A 13,063-nucleotide genomic window follows, 5' to 3' on the forward strand; every position below is an offset into this window, starting at 1 on the left:
GCATGGCATTCGAGGATCTGGAGGGACTTATAGAATTGGGGGGGGGCGGGGGCGGGGGCGGATATCCAGGCGGGACTGGCATAACAGAGGATGGGACGGATTAAGGATTTGAAGGTCTGGAGGATGGTAGAGGAGTTCAACCCCCATGTCCTGCCAGAGCGCAGTATAAGGAGTCGGAGGCGGCTGTGGGCTTTGGATTGGATAGAGAGGAGATGAGGGATCCAGGTAAGGTGACGCTCAATGGTGAGGCCAAGGTAGGTGAGGGTGGGGAAGAGGCGGACAGGACGGGCGCAGATGGTACGACATTGCTGCGGTGCATGGACTTACCTAACTAATAGTGCCACAACTGTTGACTGCCTAAATTGTGCAGTCATGCACATCGTACAGTATGAATTGTGTAATGTCCAACTCAAACCACAGCCATCGTATTACGATTATTTGTCATTTGTAGCCGACCACATTTACGTAACGAAGCTTACAGCGCCGTCTATTGGTGACATTTTCGTTAAATTTTTTTCTTCCTTGGCATTTCCTCCTATCTCAATAATACACTGCTCAAATCTGACGTCACTATGAGCAGTGATTCTCTTTATACAGTGTTTTCAAACTGGAAGTTTGATTATGGACACCTTGTATTTCGGCACAAGATGTAGACAACGTTTCACTTCCTGGATTTTGTCGCCGATAACTTAGGAATTTCAAAGAGTCCATTGCAGTCAACATTGTCAAAAGCTTGTTATAAACTCACAAATGCCACAAATGTGAGTTTGTCCCCACCAATTCTTGTAGTCAGGCGCAGGGTGACAACTGCCTCGCGTGTCCTTATATTTCTCCGGAACACAAACTGTTCTTCCCATAAAACTTCCTACAGGGTGACAATTATTGAACTATATGAAATACAATCGTCATAACTTCTAAACGATTTGTGTAAGGACGTTCAAACTATACGGGTAGCCGCGGGGCAGTACGGGAATTAGTATGCGCATGCGTACGCGCGTTGTTGTTGTTGTTGTTGTTGTTGTTGTTGTCGGCCATTTCCGCGAGAAAATGTCACGGTACAGCGCGCCTGAGCCTTACTGAAGCTTACTATGCGATCAATAAGAGCTCAAAGGAAGTTTGCGACCGAGTTCAAGCTGAAGATAACCGGTCCAAGTGTGCTAAGAATCAAGAATTTGATTCCCAAGTTTGAGAGGCCGGGTAGCGTTCGTGATGACAGTGTTGGCAATGTCGGTGGTCCAAAAACGGTGAAAATGACTGAAAACACGGAGAAGAAACTGGCTGCGTTTTAAACCAGCCCCAGGAAATCGATCAGAGCAGCTGCACAACAGTTGGGAATCAACTGGGAGGCACTGCAACAGATTGTTGTTGAAAATCTGCTTCTCTTTCCATACAAAATTCAAACCCATCAGCTATTAAGCCCCAGGACCATGGAACAGCGGTTGTGTTTCGCCAACACTACTGTCCATAGAACTAATCAACAAGACTTTGATGTGAATATGGTTTGGCTTAGCGACGAAGCCCTCTTTCATTTGTAAGGGTTCGTCAATAAGCAAAATTGGCGGATTTGGGAGACTGAGAACCCATATTTCGCGATCTAGAAGTCTCTTCGTTTTCAACAGGTGCCTGTGTGGTGTGAAATGTCCAGTCACGGAATAGTCGATGAGAAATTCCTTGATGGCTTGGTGACTATGGAACGGTACGTGAAGGTTTTGGAAGTGATTTCATCCCCATTATCCAAAGCTACCCGGATTTCTGCGAGATGTGATTCATGCAAGACGGAGCTCTACTCCGCGGAACCGGAGAGTGTTTGATGTCCTGGCGGAGCACTTTGTGGTCAGCATTCTGGTTCTTGGGTACCCAGAGTACAGTGGCATGGGCCTCGGTTGGCCGCCACATACTCCAAACTGAACACATGCGGCTCTTTTCTGTGGGGCTTTGTTAAAGAGAAATTGTACAGCAATAATCCCCAAAACCATTGCTGACTGGGCCGGCCGCGGTGGCCCAGTGGTTCTAGGTGCTTCAGTCCGGAACCGCGCGACTACTACGGTCGCAGGTTCGAATTCTGCCTCGGGCATGGATGTGTGTGATGTCCTTAGGTTAGTTAGGTTTAAGTGGTTCTAAGTTCTAGGGGACTGATGACCTCAGATGTTAAGTCCCATAGTGCTCAGAGCCAAGCCATTGCTGACTGAAAACAGCCATTCAGGAGGTCATCGACAGAATCGATGTACCGACACTTCAGCGGTCATGCAGAATTTCGGTGTTCGTCTGCGCCACATCATCGCCAATAATGGCAGACATATCAGACATGTCACAAGCTAAATCTGAATATCTGTACTGATGTTTACATGTTGAATAAAGTGTGTGCACGCCGTCTTTGGAAGTAATTACTGTTTTTTCATATAATTCAATACTTGTCACCCTGTAGATAAAGTTTGACTTCCTGTATTTTGTCGCTGATAACATAAGAATAGCCAGTAGTCTATTGCAGTCAAAATTGTGAAAAGCTTGTTTTAAACCCATTAATGCTATAAATGTTTGTCCTAACCCACTATGTTAGGTAAGTCGTAGGGTTACGATTTCCCTACGTGTTCTTATATTTCTCCGGAACACAAACTGTTCTTCCCATAAACTTTGCTAATACCGATATTGAATATCGCCTATGAAAAAAAAAATCGTGTTCACTTTATGGCCGTTGCGGAAGTACCCACAGACACTGCAAAATTTCCATTTTTGTGATCAATAGCGCACACTATATCTGTCCCTGACAAAGGCTGCCGACCTCTTATTACAGCGGCCTGAATTTGCATCTCCCATCACTGGTGAGCTCAGTATCGCCGCGGGCCACACTCGCCGTAAATCACAAACTGCACAGTAGGGAGAGGGAGATTCGCGAGTGATTGGAGCGGCCGGGTCCAGCTGGGATCGCACGCTGGTGAGTCAGGGCCGTTTCCATTAGCGACGGCGACCCCCACACAAAAGATTTTCATTAAAGCGAAGAATCCACTTAGGTATGCATGAGCATGCCGCGCGACAATATCGCAGCAGCACCGGGGGATGCGACGCTACTGCGCGCGTGACTCAGGGAGCCCGGCCGTTACGGCGGGGAGTGAGCAGTGCGTGGGAGGCGCTGAGCCCCGCTCCCAGGGGGGGCGTGACACGCCGACTGCGTGGCGCGGAAAAACATGCGTCTCGGGGCGAACGTACATCGTTTACTGTAGGGTGGTAACGACCCGCGAGGGCCACACAAAGTGATGTTGCCCCATCTTCGTAATCAAGTTTCTCACTTTTCTGTTTCCCTCTTGCTCTTATTTTAGTCGACAGGTTTAACACTATTAGGCTGCTACATACGTTTGCACTGTTTTTGTTTCGCATGCTGGTGTTCCCGTTGCTATGAATTTATTTATCGATTGTGATTTTTTATTTGTAGTTCACTGCTACTATTTGAATTTACGTTGTAACGTATTACTATCTCTATGACATTTCTCATCGAGCCATATACGTTATTTCGCATTTCTATCTGCTTCTCTCACACAAATAATGATAAAAATTCAGAAATTCAGGGTCGCCACCAGCCCAAGCCCTTCCTAGCCATTTAGGAAAAAAAACCGAGCTGGGAAAATTATTAGTTTAATTACTTTAATAATTTAAATACAAGTATGCAAATTTCTTTAAGTAGCCAGATAAGTAGCATTCCATGTCGTGCATGAAGCAACTTGATTAATTCAGAATTGGAAGTCGGAGTAAGTGGGTAAGATCAACAGCACAGAATTTATCTTTCACGTAGTTTATTTATTGTATTGTAGGTCTCTAGCAGAGCGTAGCGTTCCAAAGGATTAGAAAAGGGCACAGGTCATCCCCGTTTTCAAGAACGGGCGTCGAACAGATGTGCAGAACTATAGACCTATATCTCTAACGTCGATCAGTTGTAGAATTCTGGAACACGTATTATCTTCGAGTATAATGACTTTTCTGGAGACTAGAAATCTACTCTGTAGGAACCAGCATGGGTTTCGAAAAAGACGGTCGTGTGAAACCCAGCTCGCGCTATTCGTCTACGACACTCAGAGGGCCATAGATACGGGTTCCCAGGTAGATGCCGTGTTTCTTGACTTCCGCAAGGCGTCCGATACAGTTCCCCACAGTCGTTTAATGAACAAAGTAAGAGCATATGGACAATCAGACCAATTGTGTGATTGGATTGAAGAGTTCCTAGACAACAGAACGCAGCATGTCATTCTCAATGGAGAGAAGTCTTCCGAAGTAAGAGTGTTTTCAGGTATGCCGCAGGGGAGTGTCGTAGGACCGTTGCTATTCACAATATACATAAATGACCTTGTGAATGACATCGGAAGTTCACTGAGGCTATTTGCGGATGATGCTGTGGTATATCGAGAGGTTGTAACAATGGAAAATTGTACTGAAATGCAGAAGGATCTGCAGCGAATTGACGCATGGTGGAGGGAATGGCAATTCAATGTCAATGTAGACGAGTGTAATATGCTGCGAATATATAGAAAGATCCCTTATCATTTAGCTACAATAGACCAGGTCAGCAACTGGAAGCAGTTAATTCTATAAATTATCTGGGAGTACGCATGAGGAGTGCTTTAAAATGGAATGATCGTATAAAGTTGATCGTCGGTAAAGAAGATGCCAGACGGAGATTCATTGGAAGAATCCTAAGGAAATGCAATCCGAAAACAAAGGAAGTAGGTTACAGTACGCTTGTTCGCCCACTTCTTGAATACTGCTCAGCAGTGTGGGACCCGTACCAGATAGGGTTGATAGAAGATATAGAGAAGATCCAACAGAGAGCAGCGCGCTTCGTTACAGGATCATTTAGTAATCGCGAAAGCGTTAAGGAGATGATAGATAAACTCCAGTGGAAGACTCTGCAGGAGAGACGCTCAGTAGCTCGGTACGGGCTTTTGTTGAAGTTTCGATAACATACCTTCACCGAGGAGTCCAGCAGTATGTTGCTCCATCCTACGTATAAAAATGGTTCAAATGGCTCTGAGCACTATGGGACTCAACATCTGAGGTCATCAGTCCCCTAGAACTTAGAACTACTTAAACCTAACTAACATAAGGACATCACATACATCCATGCCCGAGGCAGGATTCGAACCTGCGACCGTAGCGGCCGCGCGGTTTCAAACTGAAGCCCCTAGAACCGCTCGGCCACCAGCGGCCGGCATCCTACGTATATCTCGCGAAGAGACCATGAGGATAAAATCAGAGAGATTAGAGCCCACACAGAGGCATACAGACAATCCTTCTTTCCACGAACAATACGAGACTGGAATAGAAGGGAGAACCGATAGAGGTACTTAAGGTACCCTCCGCCACACACCGTCAGGTGGCTTGCGGAGTATGGATGTAGACGTATCTAAGTATTTGGTTGCACATCCTAACTACATGTAACTGGTGCCTGACGAAACATTTAAGTAAGAATTACGTCAGAATGTAACAGAGCACAATTTAACTACAGCAAGAAGAAACACAGAAAACGGGGTTGGGAGACAATGATACTATCATCTTCTTTGCATTCATTCCATAAAATATCTCAGTGAGATTCGTATTACGATTCTACGCATGCACTACTCTGGACAGAGGCTTAACCAATGCACGAGGTTGTGCGATAATTATTCAACATACTAACTGTGTCTGCTGTTTACAAACGGCTGAACTATCAAACTGTTGTGCTGCTTTGTAGAATTCGCACGAAAGAACAGATATTCTTGCAGAAATTATAGCTCATTAAACAAGCAAACTACTAAAATAAAGCCTATTGCGGTGCCGTGGTGGACCAGAAGGGTCATTGATTACCAAATACGTGGCACAAAATAGAGACAGAAAGACAAAAGCAACTTCCACAAAATATAATATTAAAAATCATTAAAAATCATACTCGCTTCGTCACTGTATTACACTCACATACGGTTGAAGTCATCCTAACGAGCTTTTCCTAATCAGATTTACCGTTTGAAATTTTACTTCATCGTTGTTCAAAATGAACAAAGTAACTTCCACACTTTTAACTCAAACATCCAAAAATCGCCTATTTAAAGCAATATAATTATGGCACATTCGGAAAAATAATTCGCTCCACACGCTTCAGTTAAGCTGAAGTTCTTAAGTATTTCAACAGTTAAACAACGAAGTCCTAACTCAACCTGCTTCCTATCACCTGAAACCCCCCTTGAGAGCTATGATCCGTACTCATCAAGCGTTCACCGAAGAGTCCCCTTTCTCTTTAGAGATTACCTAGCTCCCCGTGCAGCGGAAGCTACCAGAGGGGTAGCCCTCCGTCACCAACGTCACACACAAAAACAGCCTTCTACACAGCCGTCGACTAAGATGGGTAAACCTCTCTGCTCAGTTATTGCAAACCTAAGTTGGTCATCCTGTGCTCTCCTTCGAACGAGAAGCAACATCGTCTGCTCCCAGCAGACGATCACCAACTCAGCGTTTCCCACAAAACAAAACCGAAACCCCACATTAAAACACACAAATAATATTCAATAGGCCTTATTTGAGTGCTCAGTCTTTCTGGAAGAGTTCAGTAATTGAGCTAAAATCAGGTAGTAAAGTGAATAAGTTATACCGAATTCGACAAGCGTCTCTTGAAACGACTTCACAGAGACGTTTCAACGTACTGTCTTTTTGTCATTTGGAGATAATGAGTGGAGTTATCGACGCTAGAAAATGGACTTCCACGAGGAAAAATCGCAACATTTATCGACATATTCATGTGTTTGACTTCAGTAGAGGGCTGAAAGCAGCTGAGACAGCCAGCAACATTGCTACGATGTAGGGGTTAATGCCACTGGACAGAGCACGGCAACAGTTTTCTCGTTTTAAGGAGGATACAAAATTGGCAAGGCTTTCGTAGCCACTTACTGACAAACTGCCTGTTGGCGTCTGCCTCGGTTTCTCCTGAAGACGTTTAACTAATGATTTTTCTGACGTTTCGCGAGCACAAGTTGCTGGCATTGTCAAAGCTGCACACTCAATCGCGTCCACCACCAACAATGGAGGGCGAAGGTTTGGCAATGTCATCGCCTCGTGCTCGCGAAACGTCAGAAAAATGATCAGACAAATGTCCGCCGAAGAAGCAGAGACAGAAACCAATAGGCAGTTTGTTAATGAGGACATTTTTGGCATTAGTGAATCCACGTTCAGGAGGACCTTCGGGGTTTGATAAAGATCGTTTAAGCGGATTAATCCACAATGGTTCACGTCCGTGTGCTCGAGAACTGCAAATGTGATGAACTGTGTGTCATCTCCCGCCATCGTGCGACATTTTCATGCATGAACACTCACCGTCCAGCACAACTTAGTGGGTTGTGTTACTTAAGAAGTCTTCGAGCCACTCGTACTGTATATCAGAACCTGTTCCACATGCTTGGACCGTCGTTAACAGTCTGCAGTGGGCACTGTGTCGAAAGCATTCCGGAAATCTAGCAATATGAAATCTATCTGTTGCCTTTCATGCATGGTTCTCAGGAAATATTTCGAGAATAGGGAAAGCTGAGTTTCGCAAGAGCGATTCTTTTTGAATAGGTACTGATCTGCGGAGGGAAACTTTTCTGTCCTCAGTATTTACCATCTTATACTAATCTTTACATCTCCACATAACCACTACATTGTGTGTCTTTTATTATCACTTTTGCGTATTGCAGCCTTTGTCTGCCATTACCATTTTCCTCTCTCGTGCTCCTTCTAGCACTTCGTTAACTACTTCTGGACAAATTATTACGAGTAATCATCATAAAACTGCTAAAATATTAATTGCTCTGCTACTTGTTTGGACAGTACGTCATCACCTGGTTGTGTTAGGGCTAGATACCATACTTCGATGCGGTACCGTTCTCGCTTCCCACGCCCGGGTTCCCGGGTTCGATTCCCGGCGGGGTCAGGGATTTTCTCTGCCTCGTGATGGCTGGGTGTTGTGTGATGTCCTTAGGTTAGTTAGGTTTAAGTAGTTCTAAGTTCTATGGGACTGATGACCATAGATGTTAAGTCCCATAGTGCTCAGAATCATTTGAACCATACTTCGAGGCCATTTACAGCTCTTTTCCGTAGATCCCATCCCAAAGGAGGCCACTTTCGGCGACGTCCTTTTTAGCTATGTCGATCCACTTTCTCTTTGGCCATCCAGCGTGTCTTTTACAATTTTTAACCATTTCAAGGAATTTCTTGTCTCTCCTGGTTTCTTCCATCCATTTCATTTCACAAGATCGTACGATCTTAATGTAGATTGGTGGGGGTTTTCAGTACACTGAGTTTCACACCTACGTTCATTCTGCTACTTTCGTTTCTTACCTTGTTTTGTTCGCCTCAGTATAGATCTAACAAACTTAGTTTCAGCATGCTGGATCTGGTTATTCACTCTTGAGTCACAGCACAGGTCTCCACTGCGTAGGCAAAAATAGGAATGTGGTAGGCACTAAAGTTGGTTGCTTTGTCCTTGTGTGGTATCTGGTTGTTCCAGAGGAGGCACCTTACTTGATTATAAAAATGTGCAACTTTATGTGTGTGATGTAGAGCTTTCCTCTGGGTTAGGTTTTTACAATCTACGACACTGCCCAAACTTTAGGAATGTTGCATATTCACCACGAATCCTCCATTCAGCTGTAACTTGGCCTGTCGTCTTTGTTTGCTTACCTTCTGAGTACAATTTTTGATTTGATGAATTTGAGATCAAACTCCTTCAGTGATCATTCCATACATCCAGTTTTTTTTTCAACTTCAATTTGTATTTCCCCAGATCATAACATCATCGGCGGGCATCACTGCTTTATTTCAGGTCCATACGGCTCCTTTACCCTTTTCATATCATACTAATGGTTTACTATGGACATGTGGCACAAGCCAGTCATCTATGGGACCCTACTGGTGTCTCCATTTCCTATTCGAACACAGCTGACTCGTCTTCTGTAGAGCATTGTCACTTTCTCAACTAGGCATTCCCAGATTTTTTATCTTGCTACACTGTCATAGGTTTGTTCCGTGTCTAGGAATCAAGTGTGATACTTTAATCCTGTTCCAGACGTTTTTCGAGCAGTTTCCTCATTTCAAAGATCCGATCAACTGCGCTCCTACTTTTCCTCAACCCATACTGTTCTTCCAGAAGAGAATCAGTTATCAGTTTGAAGTCTCTTTTCTGATTGCAGTAAACAGATGTATAACATACATTAAAGTTACGAATATGTGGTACACGTCACATGAGAATTCACAAATCAGCCTCTTATTGACATTTTCTCAAAATTAGTTGCAGAATAATAAACATTTTAGGAGCTATACAGGAGTTATACAAAACCGCGGCTTTCATAAAAGCTACGAACAACTTCACAGTAAATTTTATTATCTTCCCAATAATTTGTCCCTTTTTCGGGTAAGGGTCTCATGTGGAATTCTCTCTCTCCAATCCCTTGGGGTACTTCTTCATTTCGCACTATATCTTTCCATTAATTACCTTTGTACGTAATAATGAGGTCAAGGGCGCCAATACAACAGTTTGGGATGTTCAAGACCTGGTGATGAGGAGTATATTTAATATCTTGGAAGACGAATGGAGACTTGTGGGTAGCCACAAAATGTTCTACTTCTGACCCTGTTAAAAATCTGCTTAATACCAATTTTAAATCATTATCTTGAAAGAGGAGCGTTTGACTTCGTTGTATTTTTTCATTTCGTTGAGAGCTAGAGAGGAGTCGCGGGCACTCCTTGCCCCCGGACAAGGGTGCCCTTGAAAGCGGTGGCTCAGTTGGACTGCGGATGTACGCCTGTGGTGTACGCGGGTGAGCGAGGTAACATTTGCTGCTGACCTGTAGTCCGTACGGCAAAGGAAGATCCCTGACAGCTGAACTGTTGCCCTTTTCCAATAGCGAAATAAAATCGTCCATCGCGACACTGAATTAAAGCCGTAACAGCGGCTCCACTGAGATACTGCCATGGAAACGTAGACAAAGTCGCTTTACGTGACTGGTAGCGGCAAACGTCGGAAACAGCCGCGTCGAGCTCACACTGGCTGTCAGGGATCTGGAAAGTTCGCCGTACTGTACAGTTGTGACGAAGACGGTGGCCGACTGCCAAGGGAAGCAAACTATTACTGTTTTGTCTGAATATTTTTACTGTTTCTTTTGGACGGAACTATTTGTTATGATCTTCATGAATCAAACTCATTTATGGTTGTATGCGTTGAAATGCTAAATCGTAGTGATAGTGTGTTCTTTCGCAATGCGTCAGCTTTAAAGTGGTCACATTTTAAAGTCATTACCATTATACCGGGTGATTTTACCAAATGGGTGTACGTAGCGTGAATAAAAGGTCGCTATGTGTAAGGTGCGTGAAGCGCACTTTCAATAAGGAAACGCTATCTAACATTGAAGTCAACGTAAAAGATTGGGTCGCCACGAACTCTAGTCACACGACAAATAAGAGGTTGGGCTGAGTCGGAATATTACTTAATTTATTGATAAGAAAAACTCATCAAAGAACATTCATTATAAAGTCACACGTAAAGAATGGGATGTATTTATTAATACGAATCAGGCATTGTTCACGTGAATCAAACATTAAAATAAAGTAAAGAGTGTGTGAAGACTGTGCATAAGAGTAGCTTGCAGCAACATTCCTGAAAACAAGATCTGTTCTAAGGTATTTGTTTTAAACAAAAAAGAAACACTAATTATAGGACCTGTGCGCATGGAAACGCTATGGAAGGGCTAACAAGGAAAAGTACAAGGTAAATGGCGTAGGTAATGGAGGCGTAACATCGGTACACTAGATAAGATTGGAGGCAAATTTATTTATTCCTCAATACATTGGTGTAAGGCAGCTATACAACTGCTGTTGCCTGATATCTATGTGCATTTGCTTGTCACAATAGACTCGTGTCCCCACGTGGTTCGCGGAGACACGGTTTCTACGTACCGTGGCCAAATTCTAGTAACATCAAACCACGCAGTCGCGAATAATTAACAGTGGACACATTTGAATAGACAAAGGATAATGGCAAGGGGCCAACAAACTCTAATATTAACCCACGTTGATGGTTTCCAACGGGCATAAAGTAATGTCACAAAGAAAATTCACAAAGAACCAAAAATTATCAAGATTAGTGTGGTGTCACCGCCAGACACCACACTTGCTAGGTGGTAGCCTTTAAATCGACCGCGGTCCGTTAGTATACGTCGGACCCGCATGGCGCCACTATCAGTGATTGCAGACCGAGCGCCGCCACACGGCAGGTCTAGAGAGACTTCCTAGCATTCGCCCCAGTTGTACAACCGACTTTGCTAGCGATGGTTCACTGACAAAATACGCTCTCATTTGCCGAGACGATAGTTAGCATAGCTACGTCATTTGCTACGACCTAGCAAGGCGCCATTACCAGTTACTATTGAGATTATGAATAATGTACCCTCAAGAGCGATGTTCACCATTTATGGATTAAAGTTAAGTATTCCACCAGCTACGTCCGTTTTTTCTAAAGTCTAATTTCCTTGTCCTATTCCAGACCTCACGACCGCCTGCGTGAGCTAAAACGCGTGCCTTTCGGCTTCCTCTAATAATACGGTGTTGGCTCTCCTGCCAACCCACAACAGTTAGCATGTATACAGACGTAGTTGCCGGCACACAAACATTCACACTGAACCGAGGGCGTTTCAACATATGCGAAACCTCTGTGCTAAGTGCTTCTTACGGATCAGAGTCTGCATTAGGAATTTAACTGAGAGTCTGTAAAAGCCTTCCATTCCTTGCTGCGACCCAGCAAAACAATCTTTATAACATGAAACGCGAGACCAAAAGCTAAAAGCTCACCTTTCGCTATGAGAGAACGCGCCACGCGGTTAAGTCAACTCACCCTTCTTCGGGGAGACCTCGGCTGCAGACCCTCGGGGAGCTGGAAGCAGACCGCGTCTCCTACACACAACGTCTCCCACGCTACTCTATGGCCAGTAAAATCCAGATATGAGGCTTCCGCCTCCAATCTAACACCGGTAACTTTCACACAAGGGGAGAAAACCTCTTTGCCTACCTGAAAACTACAAGGGTTGGCCATTCTGTACGACTCCCGCTGATTCTCTGCAGCAGACTAAACCACAGTATAGCAAAATGAAACGCACCCACATTCATTCACTCACGCATGCCAGAGAGTTCTGTATCACTGGAAAGCAAATAAAATGATATGAAACGGTACTACAGGACCCTTTCATGGGGACAAATGGAGGAGTTGGGTTGTTTTGGGAAGGAGACCAAACAGCGACGTCATCGGTCTCATCGGATTAGGGAAGGACGGGGAAGGAAGTCGGCCGTGCCCTTTCAGAGGAACCATCCCGGAATTTGCCTGGAGCGATTTAGGGAAATCACGGAAAACCTAAATCAGGATGGCCAGACGCGGGACTGAACCGTCGTCCTCCCGAATGCGAGTCCAGTGTGCTAACCAGTGCGCCACCTCGCTCGGTCAAATGGAGGAAACGATCCCTGAGAGGACTAGCAACGAAAAGGTAATATGGACATAGCCTATGGCCGGAATTGCGTTCCAAGGGACGTGCAGCCACTTGAAGGTGGAGTTTTCAGCGAATGAAAGCACACATCAGAACATACCAGCAACCTGAGAAGAATTCATCAGGATGGCTGGTTCTACGAGCGATCGCCAAAAATTTCCGCCCACACATTGAGGCTGAACTGGTGCTGTGGTTCACTGCCACTGTATCCTGGGGATTCTCCGTATGCCACAGGCAAGTGTTGTGAAGGTTGGCGATATCACCCCACGTAAAGCTAGCCTCATCGTGAACAGAATGAATCACAGAAATCCGAGTATTTCTTTGGACTGTGTGACGGACCAGCGTCAAAAACGTCGCCAGGGTGGCAATTCCGTAGGTAGTGTTCGCGCAGGACACGGTGCGCGATGCGCAGTGGCCATTTTTCATCCGGAGCGATGAGCGAGTTCGTTCGTTTGTGTGGAAGGGGAGGACCACATTGTCTGCTAGCCTTCGACGGGTTGGCGATAGGCTGCGATGAGAGAATCGAGGCGCACGCCCTGCTGTCT

General features: G+C 44.8%; 1 protein-coding gene across 1 annotated transcript in view; it reads right to left on the reverse strand.

Annotated features, from left to right (window-relative positions):
- The window catches only part of LOC124615646 (homeobox protein engrailed-1-like), a 127,115-nt gene that overhangs the window by 52,300 nt on the left and 61,752 nt on the right, over window positions 1-13,063 (reverse strand). The window contains exon 2 of the mRNA XM_047143658.1: window positions 8,329-8,420. Within this exon, the coding sequence (XP_046999614.1) occupies window positions 8,329-8,420 (92 nt within the window). The remainder of the gene's footprint in view (window positions 1-8,328; window positions 8,421-13,063) is intronic.

The sequence above is a fragment of the Schistocerca americana genome, chromosome 5 (assembly GCF_021461395.2).
Source record: "Schistocerca americana isolate TAMUIC-IGC-003095 chromosome 5, iqSchAmer2.1, whole genome shotgun sequence".
NCBI lineage: Eukaryota > Metazoa > Arthropoda > Insecta > Orthoptera > Acrididae > Schistocerca > Schistocerca americana.